This window comes from Macrotis lagotis, chromosome 1 (genome assembly GCF_037893015.1).
Source record: "Macrotis lagotis isolate mMagLag1 chromosome 1, bilby.v1.9.chrom.fasta, whole genome shotgun sequence".
NCBI lineage: Eukaryota > Metazoa > Chordata > Mammalia > Peramelemorphia > Peramelidae > Macrotis > Macrotis lagotis.
In genome coordinates this window covers 578,501,651-578,519,044 of record NC_133658.1, presented here as the reverse complement: position 1 = coordinate 578,519,044, position 17,394 = coordinate 578,501,651, and the positions used below count along the sequence as shown (strand labels likewise).

Below are 17,394 nucleotides of genomic sequence, written 5' to 3'. Positions count from 1 at the left end.
TTTTTTGTTATCATGAATGAATCTAGGGCGTCAGGTGGGAAATTAAAGTGATGTGAAATATCAATAAAATTTTTAAAAACTCACATTTTACATAATAATAAAGCACTTTAAAACTTGCTATCTCTTTTAATCCTCACAATAAGCCCATCTATTATCCCCACTACTGAGGCTGAGAAAAATTAAGTGATTTGCCCAAGATCACATAGCAAGTAAATATATGAATCAGGATTTGAATTCAATTCTCTTCTGTCCTCTGTGCTACATAGCTATGGTTTTAAGGGTTACAAAGTAGTTTCTTCACAATGATCCTTTGAGATACCTACTAACAATATAATTATGCCCATTTTATCAGTGAGGAAACAGGGGTGAATGGTGATGAGGTGATTTGTTTAGGGTCACATAACAGGCAAGAGATAAGTTTTAAATTGTATTACTATCATTATTGTTGTTGTTATTATTATTATTATTATTATTATTATTATTATTATTATTATTATTGGTTTTTTGCAAGGCAAATGGGGTTAAGTGGCTTGCCCAAGGCCACACAGCTAGGTAATTATTAAGTGTCTGAGACCAGATTTGAACTCAGGTACTTCTGACTCCAGGGCCAGTGCTCTGTCCACTGTGCTGCCTAGCCGCCCCTAAAGTGCTTTATTATTATGTAAAATGTGAGTTTTTAAAAATTTTATTGCTATTTCACATCACTTTAATTTCCCACCTGACGTCCTAATGCATCCATGATAACAAAAAAATTTTAAAGGGAGAAAAAACTCAACAAAATAAGAACCTATCAAAAAACCAGTAATATATGTGGCAATCCCCACTGATCTCAGTGCACAGAGATGAGACAGAGGTGGAAGAGGAATCGTCACTGATCATTTTATAAAGTTAGAGGGACATATTTAAGGGAGACATTGCCATGTCTGACTTTTTCTGACATTTTGTTTTGTGAGGCGGATTGACCCACAGATGAGATTCCCTTGCCCAGTGGTGCCCAGGAGATGACAAAGGGCAGGATGGGCCCAGTCAGGAGACTGGATGGGTGAGGCCAGGGCGTTTCAGTCAGATTCGATTGTAAGGAAGAAGGCAATTAAAGTTCCATGGCATAGGGGTAAGGACATGGAGGCCTAGCCAAAGACAAGGAAAGTTTTGAGAGTTGTGGTTCCTGCAATTAAAATGTCTCTTTGCCAGCATACAGTTCCTAATTAGGAAGAGAGGTTTGCAGATTGGGACCTTTTAGCATTCCAAAACAAGAATGTTTGTTTTTCTAAGATCTAGGAGAGAGTTGAGTGACTTTTTTTTTCTTTTTATCTCAAATGGAAATTTAAAAAACAAAGGAAAACAAGTGACTGAGGTTAGACCATAAAAAAGTAATTAAGGCTTTGGTTTCTTTTTGCTTTGCAGGAGCAAAAATTCCTGCAACTGCTTTGAAAGACATTCTAATGGGCTCAAATTCGTCCACCCAAGCCTAAGAGTCCTTATCGCCTTCCATCCTCACCTGTTTTGGCTGTTTAGTACAGCTAGAGGGGAGGGTGATCCACCTCTCAAATTTTTGCAGGGTTCTGGAAATGACCATTAGAACCATTCCTGTTTCTTTGTCACATTGACATGGCTTGGGATACTTGAACATAACGGCTGGCTCAGTTCTCTTAGGGACAAGTCTTTGCAGGGCAGGGACTCTGGTGACCAGAGAAAAGAGAAACAACTATGGCTGAATTCCTGAGCAGAGTGAATCTGTTTATGTGAATGTCTGTAGGACCAATGCCAGAGGCAGCATGGCTAGCGGATTAGAAGTCAGGATGATAGGGTTTAAATCTACTCACATTATATATACTTTGGAACCCTGATCATTTGACTTAATATCTTTAGGACCCAAGCAATCCTTAAAGATTATAAGTGACCAAGTGTCATCACCAAGCAGTTTTTCCACCAGGGATTTCTCCCACCAGTGAAATCAGGTCTGACAGAACCTCCAAAAATTGGAACAGACATTACATAGCAAGGAGCCTTGCATTCTCCTCTGACCCAATCAACATTTCTTCATTTCTTGTTGTGACCTGAATGTTACCCAGCTGTCCACAGAGCAAGGAAATATACTGGGTGAGCCCAGCCAGGAGCCCCAAGGATAGAAGGAAGCACTATTGGTGTGAAAGGTCTTCATGCAACCCATTCAACAGCCAGAAAAAATATCTGCCATCTCCAAAGTGTGCAGCAAAGGGTGCCAGCCTTTGTGTTTTAGATTGAGTCCCAGCTTTCCCATTTACTGTGTGGCTATGGATAAACCACTTAAATCATTCTCTGTGCCTAAGCTATGAATTGAGGATAAGAATCCTTGGAGGACCCATGGGGTTTTTGTTAAGAAAAGTTGTTTTGTAAATCTGTTTGTCATCTGAACTATATGCTAAGAAGCCCCAGTGTAGCTGTCCTTATATTAAATATGAATTTCCTCATCTAAGATCATGACAAAAACAGCCTCATTTCCATTTTAAGACAGTTTCCACATAAAGGAGATCTATATGAAAGAATAGGTCCATGGAATAGTACATATATTAAAGGCAGGATTCCGAGTAGATAAGAGGACCAGGAACTCTTTCCCAGCTGATATATAAGTCCAAAGTACAGAGAGGTGATGTCGCTTGCCATAGTCCTATAACTAGTAGATGGAATTTGAACCTAAGTCTTCCTGACTTCTACACTGTTCTCTTATCTATCATAGTTCACTGCCTCTAGGTCACATGGATAGAATTTATACAAAAACTTCAACCATTAATATGGAAATATGTTTTGCATGATTTCACATGTACAATTGATAGCAAATTACTTGCTTTCTCAAGGAAGCAGGAGAAAAAGGACAGAACTGTGAATACAAAATTTTAAAAAAGAATGTTAAAAACATTTTTACATGTATTTGCTAATATTTAATGGAATAAATATTTATTTTTAAAAATCCCTTACCCCTTTAGATGTAGTATCTAGCAAACAAAGGACTGCCTTCTCATCTAAGAGCAGTGTTGTTATTTTTTTTAAATAAAATAACATTCAGATGCTTTGAAATCAAGTTTTATGCAACATGATAATATGCATAGGCAGAAGCCAGTTTCTGCAGTTGCATGGGGCCTCCCTTGTGCTGCCAACAGTCCGATAGAGACTGCCCTTTATCACAGAGCAGCTGCGATTTAAAAATAATCAACAAGGACTGGTTTCTTGTTTTTGTTCTCCCATCGGAGTACATTATCCCACCAGCCCATCTGTGAGACTTTGCCTGAGTCCATCAGCAGGTTTGAGCCGCCCCCTGGTGGTCCTTAGAGCAGGTTTGGCTCTACTTTTCAGGAATTCTAAACCTTACACATTGAGTGGAGCAAGACATAGGACAAACAGACTTATGCAGCCAAGTCTCCAGTTACTATCCCTTATCACCCCACCAGGATCAAACTCAGAAAAAGTCTCTAAATGTTAAAAAAAAATAATCTCCATAAGTTTCCCTTTAAAAGCAAACTCCTGACATATTTACACATTAGGATTCAAGTCACAAAAAGTTATATTTTTCTTTTTTAGGGTTATTTTCAGTGGCTAAAAGTTAGGCACAGCTGTAAGATACAATTTACCTCAAAGAGTAAGGTTAACAATAGAAACAAATTCAATAAGGATTTGAGTTATGAACTCTGATGATAAATACATCTTAAGATATTTAAATATAGGTAGATGAATTTGGCTTTTCCTGGTTTCTCAGTGGGGATAAAGGTGAAAGAAAATGGATGAAGACCTGAAGATAAAATAAAATTGATTTTTAAAAAGAAATAAATGTACTCTAGGGATATTTGAATTCATATTGAACAAGCATACTTTCTTATATCCTGATCTCCTAATGCTCTGACAGGATATAAACCTTATTGTACTGGTCTGATCTTGCACTCCGACTTTTATTTTCCTTTGTTGAAGTAGTTATAATTGTTTCTTAAGAACTAATGAAAATAGTTGTACAAATTATCCAGAAGTCATTTATATTTGGCTTTGGAGGGCATTAAGTGATTATTTTTCAGTTCACTTTCCTAACATACATACATTTGGCTCAGTTGATAAGTCTGTATTCTCTAAGCACATGGATAGATGATGCAAAAGAAGGTGTCCCAAAAATCTTGTGGGCAGGGGAGTCTGGAATTTAATTGTGAGATGTAAAAAAGCTACTTGTAGATAGTCTTTTCAACTGAGTTTCTCAGGGTATGTTCTTAGCTTCCTTTGGTTTCCTACCATGTTTGGAAAGCAAGGATTATCTTCCTTCTTTTATATAATAATTCAACTCAACTTAATTCAGAAAGAATTTATTGACTATTCCCTGCTGATCATTGTGTCAGGGTTACAATCATTAGGGCTACAAACAGAAAATGATACAATCTCTACTCTCTGCACTTGTGAATAAATGCAAAATATACATACAATACTTTCTGAAAAGAGATTACATATCTAACATGGAAGACAGTTTGTTAATAATAAAACCAAGTATGTACAGTAATGTTACTCTAAGCTTCATATTGTTTTCTAGCTCACCATTCCACCCACAGTACATTTATGTCCTGCCCTCCCCTAGTCTCCACAATTGTCCTTTTCTGGTATTACCATCCTTGCCAATCTGATGGACATGAGGTAGAATCTTGGAATTTTTTGAAATCTATTATTAGTGATTTGAAGCATTTTTTCATATGCTTGTTGATATCTTACCTTTCCTCATTTGTTTCTATCCATTGACCACATATCTCTTGGAGAATAGTTCTTATCCTCATATATTATATATATTTCTCATACTTCCTGATATTAACTAAACCATTTTTACAGAAATATTACAATTTTTTTCCTCCTTCTAATTCTAATGCATTGATGTTTTGCTTGTTCAAAAGCATTTCAGTTACAAGTCATTCTTTTGTATATTGAAAGGTTCATGTTTGTTGATGATTGCTAAATTCAAAAAGTTTAAAAAAATGACCAATAGGACAAGGATTCCAAAAGTCAAAATGGAATGGTAGAACAAAATAGGATAGAGAATGAAAGAATAAACTTAATTCCAAGTATTTTTGCTTCACAGAAATTCTTTGAAAGATAAGGTATATTATTAACATTTTCCCATCACTTTAAGCCTTGACAGGCAACAAAACAATAAATCAAGCCCTCCTTTGTAACAATTGCCCATTTCTGAAATGTAAAACTCTGAAAATTTTAATAATTGGTCCACAATCCAGTTTGAGATGGTTCCAGGAATATACAGTGAAAGAGCATTCTTCCTCCCCAAGTCCCCTTCATCTGGCAGCTTCTGCACCCTGAAACTTTCTGTAATCTGTATGTGAGTCCTGGTGCCTTCCACCCTTCTTCATCTTCTACTATTGAATTCTAGCAAGTACCTTTCAGTGGGTCTGTGTCACATGATCTCTTTCCCCACTTCTGCCCATGTCAATCATTCTGGACAGGAGATAGTCACACTGCCTATTCCTTTATCTTACTCCCATCCATTCCTCTCCTTCGCAGTTTGGGCCCTGGTTGGCTCAGAATGAATGTAAAAAGCAGTTTTTTCTATTTTGAACAGAAACCCTAAGAATCTTCCTATCCCAGATTGACTTTTTTTTTGATTATGCAAAAGAGATCAGTTCTTCTTTTCTTTTGTGCCTTCCTTAATCACTGAACAACAGTTGCCTCAATCTCAGTTGTCAGAGACCTATTAAAGATCCTAGGTAAAGAAGGCCAAGATTTCCCACTCTATGCACTCAGGGCCATCTCCAGTCATCCTGATCCCTATCTGGACACTGGATCCAGATGACTCTGGAGGAGAAAGTAAGGCTGATGACTTAACACAGCACCCCCTCACTCAAATCCTATTAATGTGCTTGTCATGGCATCACCTCCCTGATGTCATGATCTTCTTTGAGAATGAAGGACAAATAACAGAATCTCCCCCTTTCCCTATATCATGTTAGTTGGTTTCTGTGAATGTTCAACACAGTATAGGATCTCCTCCCCAAGGATCTCTTGAGGTATGGAATATATATCCCACATTGGATAAGGCTTAAATTATACTTCTCTTTTCTGCCCTTTTCCTTACCTTTACCCCCAATATAGGCTGTTTTCTGTGAAAATAGATGAAAATTTATGACTAGGGCCTAGGGAAAGATTAGGGTTGGGGGGGGGGGGGGAGAGGACCAGATCCAGGTGGAGAATTCTCTTTGATTTAATTTCCCTTTTTTCTTAAAAAAAAAACTTATGGAACAAAACATTTCATTTCCATCAATCAACTATTTATCAAATGCTTTCTTTGACTCAAGCACTATACTACATGTGAGGGATACAAATTCTAAGTCTGAAGCAATCCTTATTCACAATGAACAACTTCCTTTTCAGCAATAGGGAAAAAATGTTTGATGGAAAAGTAAAACACAACTTGATAATGTCTGAAATCTTACTACTTTATGTAACTGAAGATATTCAGTGTAACTGGGGTAAGGCTAGTTTAACTACTTTTTATATTCTGGTCAGGTCATAATTTTCTCTCACCTTCTGTCCTTTTGGTCAGACTCTTGGTGGCAGCTCAATATCATTAAGGGTTTCACCCCTATTAGCTTACCTGCTCCCTGCTCATTTGTGTTCTATCCATCTCTCTCTCCCCAGGGTCAGTGGACTTTCCCCCTTCATGGGTGACAATGACAATGAAACTTTAGCAAATGTTACCTCAGCTACCTGGGACTTTGACGATGAAGCATTCGATGAAATTTCTGATGATGCCAAGGACTTCATTAGCAACTTGCTGAAAAAGGACATGAAGTAAGATCATTAAGATTTCAGTGGGTTTTTTTTTGTTTCTTTCACTTTGGGGGGGGGGGAGGAGTTGGGATTAAAAAAGGGGAGGGTTCCCCCTTACTACTCAATCTTTTACCCTCCATTTCAACTCCTCTATGATCTCACACTGTTGTAGAGTGTTATGTAAACAGAGAAAGGTGGGTTGTTGGTATGGATGAGAGAGCTTGAATACATTATTATATTATATAGGGTAGATTCTTATATAGTATATAGTGGTTATATACAGTGTAGCCAAGGATTGAAACAATTGGGAGTTCTTCACTGAGTCCTGGACCCCTTGGACAGTCTGGAGAAGCCTATGGGCCCTATCTCACAATAATACTGATAACTACAAAAAATAATATTCATAGCATTACAAAGGAAATCAATTAAATTGAAATATAGCTCTCAAAATATATTTTACAAGCAATTTGATGGATCCCAGCTTATGAAACCCTGAAAGAACTATGTCATGAGTAGTTCTGTGATGAAATATATCAAGCTTTTGACTTGGAATCAATCAGAAGATCTAAGTTTGAGCAATAATCACAGAATATCTACTAATGCATACAAGGCACTGAGATTGCAAAGATAAGATGTGGTGAAATGCTGACTCTTAAGGAACTTAAAATCTAAATTTCATGACTAATGTGGTAATATGCTTTGCATGACTGAACATGTATAACCTCTATCAAATTGCTTACTGCTTTAGGGATATATTCAAGGATATTCAATACAGTTGTAGATTTAGTAATTTCTCATAGTCTAACTTTGCATGTGGTACAAAGAGTAATACTATTTTTTTGTTTTTTGTGAGACAAATGGGGTTAAGTGACTTGCCCAAGGCCACACAGCTAGGTAATTTATTAAGTGTCTGAGGTCAGATTTGAACTCAGGTACTCCTGACTCCAGAGCCAGTGTTCTATCCACTGCACCACCTAGCTGCCCCAAAGAGTAATACTACTAACCAAAATATCTGATTAGCCAGAAGATCTTCTTTCTTAACCTTTTGGATAATAGAAGCTCAATTGTATTTCACATATAGAGTCCTTTGTTGCTCTATGATTTAAATGTCCTTCAGCTACATGTATCACTTTTACTTTTCTTAGAAAGTGAAACAGAGGCAGAAAGGCAGAGGTCTTCAGTGCAGCCTATTCCTTGTTATAGCAGACCCAGACATGTTGGCCTAACATTGCATCATTACTCAGTATTTGAGTGGTCATAATTAGTTTTCTGTTCAGATTAAGAACAAAATTTCAGGTTCTGGGACTTTCTTTAGTATTAATAATAGTAATGATAGCTAGCCTTTATATAAAGAGCCTTAAGGATTAAAGTGTGCTTTATAAATATTTCCTCATTTACTTTTCTGGACAATCGTAGGAGGTAGATGCTGTTATTTCCCTCCTTTTACAGATGAGGAAACTGAGATAGACATTGATCCTACAGTCATTAAGTGATGAAGGTTGATCTCCTTTGTGCCAGGCTCAGCACTCTCCCTACATCCCACCACCATCCCAGCTGCATTTTCTCTTACCAGTTTGAAGTAGATTGATGGGCAGCTGGGTGGCATACTGGCCCTGGAGTCAGGATGACCTGAGTTCAAGTCTGGCCTCAGACACTAAATAATTTATCTAACTGTGTGACCTTGGGCAAGTCACTTAACCTCATTGCCTTGCAAAAAACAAAAAAATAAAAATAAAGTAGATTGGAAGCTGGAGAGTTCTTACTTCTTTTTAACTAAGCTGAAACAGAGGTAGATGGATACAAGAAAAGAAGGGCTCTTGTTGTTAGAAATGCAGGTTGGCTTAGCGGGGAGAACACAGTCCTGAGGCATAAAGACCCAGGCCACATGCACAACTCTCCACCTGGCTGGCTTGATGACACCCTCTGCTCATCACTCAGCTGAGGAGGAGGAACAAGATGACTGCCAGTATGTCTTCTGGCTCTAACCTTCTGATTCTCTGGATGGTCTCTTCTAGGAACCGCCTGAACTGTACCCAGTGCCTGCAACATCCATGGCTAATGAAGGACACTAAAAATATGGAAGCCAAGAAGCTCTCCAAAGATCGGATGAAAAAGTACATGGCCAGAAGAAAATGGCAGGTAATGTAAAAATCCATGTGACCAGGCTCATGGCCGCAGACCACCATGACACAGGATGATCGCGCTTCCTGTCTTGTGGTGGTGCCTTTATTCCCAGGGAAGCTTCACATGTTCTAAATGTTCAAATAGCTCTGTTGACAGAATCTCAGGCTAAGTTACTTCATCTGTAAAGTGAATGGTCAGATTCAGTGACTTCTGAGGTTCCTTCCAGCCCTTTGATGTCGATGAAGCTGGACAATGGGCTAAATCCTCCTAGTGGTCAACTAATATTTCTTTATTCTTCACCAGGTTGCTGTTCAGTCATTTCAGTCCTGTCTGAATCTTTGTGACCCATATGGGATTTTCTTAGAAAAGGTACTGGGGTGGTTTGGCATTTCTTCCAACTCATTTTACAGACAAGAAAATGGAAATAAGCAGGGTTAACATTTGCCCACACAATGTCTGAGGCCTGGACGAAAGACTTCAAAGACTTCAATATAGCCTTTACCCATTCTGGAAAAAGTAGGGTACATACCCCACTGACATGGGTTTTGGAGCAGTAGTATGCTGACAAATGTTTAACAACAGGCTTTTTTGTAAAAAGAATATAAAACACTTTTTTAAAATTTAATTTACATTATTAATATTTTCTACATTACATTCTCCATTTCACTTTGTAAATGAGGAAACTGAGACAAACAGGGTGAAGTAACTTGCCCAGGGTCACTTAGCTATTAAATGTCTGATGCCAAATTTGAATTCAGGATGATGAGTCTTCCTAACTCTAGGCCCAGCATGTTATCCACAAACAAAATTATTTTAACAGATGAGCAAGTTGTACAATAGACAGCTAATGAAACTTATATGTTCAAATTCAGCTAGTTAATGAATGGCAGAATGAGCACAGGAATCCCTTATCCATTTATTCCATATCCACTGTTTGTTCCTTTATATAGCCGTGTGATTTTTCCTTTTAGGAAATTTCCTAATTCTCCTAATGTAGGGAGATATTGGAGAGGGAGTAGAGACAGATTTCCCTTCCTTCTAGGGAATCCCAGCATAATGGAGGATACATGGTTAATGTAAGGAAGTTAAGTTTATAGTCCTGTGGAATGGATGTGTCTCAAACAATAATAAACATTATTTCTCCATACAGCTCTCCATAACTATATTTGGGAGTGTTGAGGGGGATAGATGCTGGAATGAACAGTGATTCCGGTTAGTTATGTGGAAGAAGAACATTGATTAATGGAGTAAATAGGAAAGAGCAATCCAAATGGAAGAAAGAAGGGCTCAGGAAAATAATTTCCTATTCAGCAGGTTTGTTTAACTGAAGCAAGAAGGGGAAGAAAGGGAAGAAAGAGAAAAGAGATCCAAGGCTTAGCTATGTTTTTCTCTCAGTAATTTACCTTGAGGGTGGGCATTGTGGATAGAGTGCTAGGCCTAAAATCAGGAAGATTCATCTTCCTAAATTCAAATCTGGACTCAGACACTTACTAGTTGTGTATGACTCTGGGCAAGTCATTTAACTGTTTGCCTCAGTTTCTTCATCTATAAAGTAAGCTCAAGAAGGAAATGGAAGACCAAGCCAAGACCTTCACCAAGAAAACCCCAAGTGGAGTCATGAAGAGTCAAGCAGGACTGAAAAATGACTGAACAACAGCAACAATTTGCCATGAAGGATGATTATTACAGCACCAAGATATTACTTTTTGGTTAAGAAATTAAATGATTTAAAATGTTAGGGCTATGGTCCAAATGAACATAACTGTTTGGAAAAGCATTTTAAGTGAGAGGGGTTTATAGACAATTCCCTGGAAAAGTTATATAAGATCAAGCTTCTAGTCACTTGGCTACAATTAACTCAGAATTGGTTATGGAGTCAAGGACCCAGATTCAGATCTCAGTTCCACTACTCATCTATACAATCTCAGGAAATATCTTTAACCACTGTAGAACATAAATTCCTCATACCTAAATATGGGAAATTTGGACTATAGGACCTTTCTAATTTCCAACTCTATATCTGAGATCCTCTAAAACTAATCTAACATTTTTGTTAATTAGTTTATAAGTAGAGAGGCACCACTTTGTGGTGGATATCGCCCAAGAAGACTTGAATTTGAATCCTTCCTCAGATAACTTATTAGCTGTTTGATCCTGAACAAGTCATTTAACCCTCTCTGGGCCTCAGTTTTCTCATTTGGAAAATGGAAGGCAGGGGAGAGGAGGGAATTCTGTGCCTTTAAGTTTCCTTCCTCTTCACATCTATGATCCTGTGTATGTTTGGCAGGTTAATTAGCTTTTTTGGTTCCTTGTTTCACTATGTGAAAGATGGAATTTATAATCCCTATCTCCTTTGCTTGTGAAGGTGAAACAAGGATTTAGATGTCAGAATACTCTCTGAAACCATTACTTTTGCTCAGCAAGTTCAAGGAGTGCTTGTTCTTTTCATGACTACCCTTATCATTATTAGCTTTGCTTGACCAGGGAAGACAAATAGCCAGTGTTATTTAAATGATTAAGGGAAATTCTGAAAAAGGAGACAAGGGCAGAATAACCTGAATGTGTTCAATGGAGGATAAATTAAGAAAAAGTCAATCATTTGGTCTAATAAGCATTTACTTAGCACCTACCATCTGCCCCAGACACTATGCAATGTGCTGGGGACACTAAGAAAGGCAAAAACTGAACCTTCTATCACCAAGAGCTTACATTCTAATGGGGAAGACAGCATGCAAAACATTGTACAAGAACAATGTAAGTGAAAGGCAATGTAAGCACTAGCACTGGTGGGAAGTGGGAGTTTGGAGAAGGTGGGATTTGAGCTGAATCTTGGAAGAAACAGAGACAAGGAGGAAGAGCATTTCAAGGGGATGGCGTTGTTGCTATTGCTGCTGCTGCTGCTGTTGGCAACAACAACCACAGAGACAATCAGGAGATGTAATACCATATTTGAGGGACAGCAAGGAAGTCAGAGGCACTAAACAAATAAAGTACATGAAAAGGATTACTCAAGACTAGAAAAGTGAGAAGGGGGTGGTATGGTAAAGGATTATAAAAACCAACAGAAGATCTTTTCATATATATGTATAATATATATTATATATAATATATATATATTATACATATACATATATGTGTGTGTTTATATTTATATTTTTTCTAGAGATAATTGGGAGTTTATTGATTGATTGATTTTGTGTTTGTGTGTGTAGGAGGTGGAGGAAGGGTGACATGGTCAGTTGTTGGTGTTCAATCATTTTTAGTTCTGTTTGATTCTTCATGACCCCACTTAGGGTTTTCTTAGCAGATAGTGGAATGGGGTGCCATTTCCTTCTCCATCTCATTTTACAAATAAAGACCTGAGCTAAACAAGTTTACGTCCCAGATTACACAACTAGTAAATGCTTGAGGCTAGATTTGAACCTGTGAAGATGAGTCTTCCTGAGTCCAAGCCCAGGGCTTTAGGTTCATACTTGAGCTTTAAGCAAGACCACTTTGGTAACTGAGTGGAGGATGGATTAGAGTAGGAGAGATGGGAGGCAGGAGATATACCAGGGTGGCAGCTTTGGAAATTGGAAGGAGACATATATGAGAGATGTTGTGAAGATGAAAAGAACAAAGATTGAATATGTAGGTGAGGAGTGAAGGAGAACACTGAGATTGGAAAAGAACCAGGGGGGAGCAATGGCAAATGACCTAGAAAGGGAAGTATCCAGGAGAGAGTGATTAATAGTGTCAAAGTTATAAGGAAGTAAAAAAAGGATGAGGATTGAGAAAACATGAAATTTGGCAGTCATTCCATTGATTATTTCACTGGCTAGATTGCACATGAGTGAGTGTTTTAGCTTACTGTTAATCAGAACCATCTAGGACTGGGCCAAAGCCACTTGAAAGGAAGATAAAGAAGAAATAAGATTCTAGGGTAAGGACTGCATAGAGTTCCTATCACAGTCCAGAGAGTGCCTCTTACATTCACATGAATGCCATATAGATATAGCTATATGAATGCATAATTTTTGTACATTTAATCCTGTCAAATACTCATATAGTCCTGTACTTTCCCTTTCTGGAGCACTAAAAAAGAACAAGTCTTATCTCAATAGTTTGTTTGAAAACCCATCATTTGAAGCCATTACAAGGTATCTCAAAAGTCTTAGTTCTTTTTTAAGTTCTCAAAGCTTAAGAACAGACTATATGTTATCCACAGTCACCCAGCTAGTATTTAAGAATGACTTCTCTTATGCAGATATAAAGTGCAACCTCTCCTTATGCAATACTGAGAATATCAACATTTCAACTTTGATAGCTTAAAATGGATTTAAGACATTTTTGGAAAACCTAGCATTTTTCCACAGAAACAGTGTAGTATAGAAAGAATAGCAGGCTGGAAGTAAGAAGAGCTGACCAACTCAAGTCACTTAGCATTTATTAGCCTTACTTTCCAAGATAAATAATGGGGTTGAATCAGATGCATTAAATCCTTTCCAGTTAGTATTTTAGCCTAAGATTCTAATGTTTTAGCCCACAAAAATCCTGTTTCACCCATGCTAATAGTATGATTTTAGTTATTTTTGTTGTTGTTATTCAGTCATTTCAGTCATGTCTGACTTTTCATGCATTTGAGTTTTCTTGGAAAAGATATTGGAATGGGATGTCATTTCCTTTTCTGGCTCGTTATATAGGTGAGGAAACTGAGGCAAATAGGGTTAAATGACTTGCCCAAGGTCCTACAACTACTAAGTCTGAGACCAAACTTAAACTCAGATTAAACCCCTCCTGACTCTGGGATTGGCACTCTATCCACTCTATGTTTTGATTTTGGTTATACCTGACCATCATTGAAACCTTTTTCTCAAGCAGAGGTAGGAAACCTTTTTTCTGCCAAAAGTTAAAATTAGCCTGCTATATTGGGTCAAGCATTTAATTAATTCACACTTTAAAAACTCCTAGATTTATTGTATTTTGAGTCTCTCTTCCAATTACCTTGGCAGTGCCAGACCACATGAATTTCTAGGGCCTTATATGGCCCACAGATCAGAGATTCCCTGCCCCTGGGAGAGAATGCATGGGAGTTCTATTTCAGCACATATACATACATACATACATGCACACACCACCCTCTGCTCCATGAGACACATTCAGAGGATCCAATAAAGAGACAGAAAGCACAGAGAAGACATATCAGGCTACCAGTAATGTGGTAGTTCTCTGCATAACACTTAATTTCTGTAGAACAGACAGTATCCTTAAATAGAAATAAAGTATCACACTTGTCCTGGTCTTTTGGACTTAAAAAAAGTAACTAAGGAAGACCACAAATTCAATCCAAGTCAAGGAAGAGATAATGCTATTTTACTCTGCTCTGTCAGAGATCATACCACAACTGATGTTTCGTTTTCAGTTTTTAGACATTTATTTTTTAAATAAACATTTGTGTTTAATTTAAATATTTAAAATTATTTTAATTATTAGTTAAATTTAATTTCAATATTTAGAACAAATTTTTGTTATAAACAGAGAGTTATACAGAAAGGGGAAAGGAGAAACAAACAGGGAGAGTAGGTAAAACAAGATATCAATAAAAGCTATTTTTTTTTAGGTTTTTGCAAGGCAAACCGGGTTAAGAGGCTTGCCCAAGGCCACACAGCTAGGTAATTATTAAGTGTCTGAGACCGGATTTGAACCCAGGTACTCCTGACTCCAAGGCCGGTGCTTTATCCACTACGTCACCTAGCCGCCCCCAATAAAAGCTATTTTTAAAAAAAGAAATATTTTAGTTAGAAATAGTTTCAAAGGACTGGGAGCAGATTCTCCCAGAACTCCAGAACTCACCTTTAACTTTGATTTTTGAGACTTTATGGAATTCAGTAGCTTTTGAGGTACCTTCTATTACAGTCTGTGATTTTTGTGAGATTTTCTTTTTTTTTACCAGGAAAAAGGAAGATAATACGAAAGTGATTGGACAAAGCAATGAAGGGGAATTGGAGGTTCACTTGGAAACCTAGATTTTGTTCCCTAAAAATTACCAAGACAAGTATTATTGAACAAAGATTGTAGAAGAGGCACATCTTTGATGACAGAATACTTAGATATTATGTGTCCAGAACTAATCTTAGATAACATAGGAATATGTCAATCTCTTCTCAAAGGAAATTGTAGGCATGAAGATATTAGATCTAAGGTATGCCCAGGAAATGCTTTTTGACCTCTTGGTTTCAAGGATTCTGCCTTTCAAGTCATGGTACCTTGTCTCCAGTGGTGAGAGAGTTTCTATGGTTATAATCCAGGATCAGATAGTCAGTTCTTGTCTGGGAGGCAAAGGTCCAATATGCACTACAGGTTGAAAGTAACATTACCCAAATGTTCCCAAGTAGGAATTAGAAATAACTAGGAATTTTTGTTTCTTTCAAAAAATATAAAGTTCTTGATCAGTAAAAATGAAATTAATGTTTAATTTCGAGAAACAGAAAAGAAACAAGATGGGGGAAAGGGGGACAAAGACTGAGGAAAATTTCATGAGCTTCTAGCTTAAGTCAGAGGAATAACTTTCTTTTCATTTTGCAAAAATCATACAGACAATAGCTGAGTACTAATGTAAACCATGTGGAAAAATAGTCTGGTTGTTGATTTCTTTATATTTCTCTCTGTCAGAGGAATAAGAGATTATTAGCTGAGTGATTAATTCATTTAATGCAGATTTTCCCTCCAAGTAGAGGATCTTTGACATACATAATGATGCTTTTATTTGAAACAATATCAACTTTTCCAGTCTTGTATTTTTGTCATACTCTTAGTGAATGTTTGCATACCATATATTTCATTAAAAATGTAAATGAAGAAACAATGACAGATACTGTGATATCTTTTTGTAAATAAGAAGGTATATTCTAGGTCAATCTGAGACAAAAGTGAAAATCCCAGGTTCAGACTTCCTTCCTTCCCATTTATATGTATAAGTTGTCCATAAATTGGGGATTTCCTGTGATAAAAGACAGAAGCTAGACTAGGGTTCACTGTGAAAGTGATGAGCATAATAATGGAATGATTCTAAGTTTGTAAAGAGGCCTTATTTTGAGACCATTCACCAAGAGCTCCCTTGTTTCATATCCTTTTCTTCATTTCATATCACCTAGATGCCTTCTTCCATAATCTCCTCCTTCATGCCTGTCTCATGTAATGGTCCTTTTCCTTGCCAAAGCATGCACCTCTTCTTCAGCAGGTTGACTCCTCTATCATCTCCTCTCACTATCTTCAATCATTCGCTGTCTATTAATGCTTCCTTACTACCAACAAACTTACCCAGCCTCCCCATTTTCAAAAATCCTTACCTGATCTGTCCATCTCTACTAAATATCATCTCCTATCTCTCCTTTTGTGCTCAACTCTTTAATTAAACAGTTTACAATAGATACCTCCACTTTCTTTCTTCTCACCCTCTTCTTACTTCTCTACATTCTGGCTACCACTAATCATTCAGCTGAAATTGCTTTGCAGACACATTTTCATCATCATATCCAATGGTGTTTTCTTAATTTTTATTTTCCTTGATCTCTCTTCAGCCCTTAACACTGTTGCCATCCTCTTTGTTCTCTTCTCCCAAGGTTTTCATGACACAACTCTCCTTTGGTTGTCTTCTTATATATCTGACTGTTTCTTCTCACCTTCTTCAGTAAACTGTGTCCCACAGAACTCTATCATTGTCTTTTTCTTTTTTTCTTCTATGCTATTTTATCAACCCCGATGAATTCAATTATCATTGCAATGCAGATGATAGTTTTACAGTTTTACATGCAGAGATAGTTTTCAACATTCATCTTTTTATAAGATTTTGAATACTGCATTTTTAATTCCCTTCTTTCCCTCCCTGTCCCCAACAGTGAGTAATCTGATATAGGTTAAACATATACAATCATGTTTAATATATTTCCATATTAGTCATGTTATAAAATAAGAATCAGAATAAAGGGGGGGGGAACCAAGAAAAAACAACATGAAAACATTTAAAAAAGTGAAAATAGTATACTTTGGTCTGTATTCAGGTTCCATAATTTTTCTCTGGATGTGGATGGCATTTTTTCATTACAAGTCTTTTAGAATTGTCCTTGATCACTGAACTGCCTAGAGGAGCTATATATATCATCACACAATGTTTATGCTGCCCTCCAGTCACATGTCTTTTTCAACTGTCTATTGGATATCTCAAGCTGGATATCCCATAAACATGTTAAATTCAACATGTACAAAATTGAATTCATTCTCTTTTCCCTATCACAGTCTAATGCTATTTTCTCTAGTGTATCATAATTCTCCCAGTTACCCAGACTCGCATCCTAGGTATCATCCTTAACTCCTCACTCTCATTCCCTATATACAATGTGTTGCCAAGGCCTGTCAGTTTTACCTTTGAAACATCTTCTTTCCTTTGATATTCCCACCATCCTCATACAGATCCTTATCATTTTGAGCCTGGAGAAATAATCTCTTAGTTGA

The 17,394-nt window shown here is 37.2% G+C and overlaps 1 protein-coding gene across 5 annotated transcripts in view; it reads left to right on the top strand.

The window, feature by feature from the left end:
* MYLK (myosin light chain kinase) overlaps positions 1–17,394 on the top strand; it is a 410,235-nt gene that overhangs the window by 380,400 nt on the left and 12,441 nt on the right. For all 5 annotated transcript variants that reach the window (XM_074214675.1, XM_074214673.1, XM_074214672.1 and 2 more), the window contains 2 exons: positions 6,649–6,801; positions 8,796–8,919. In XM_074214675.1, coding sequence (XP_074070776.1) covers positions 6,649–6,801; positions 8,796–8,919 — 277 coding nt within the window. The remainder of the gene's footprint in view (positions 1–6,648; positions 6,802–8,795; positions 8,920–17,394) is intronic.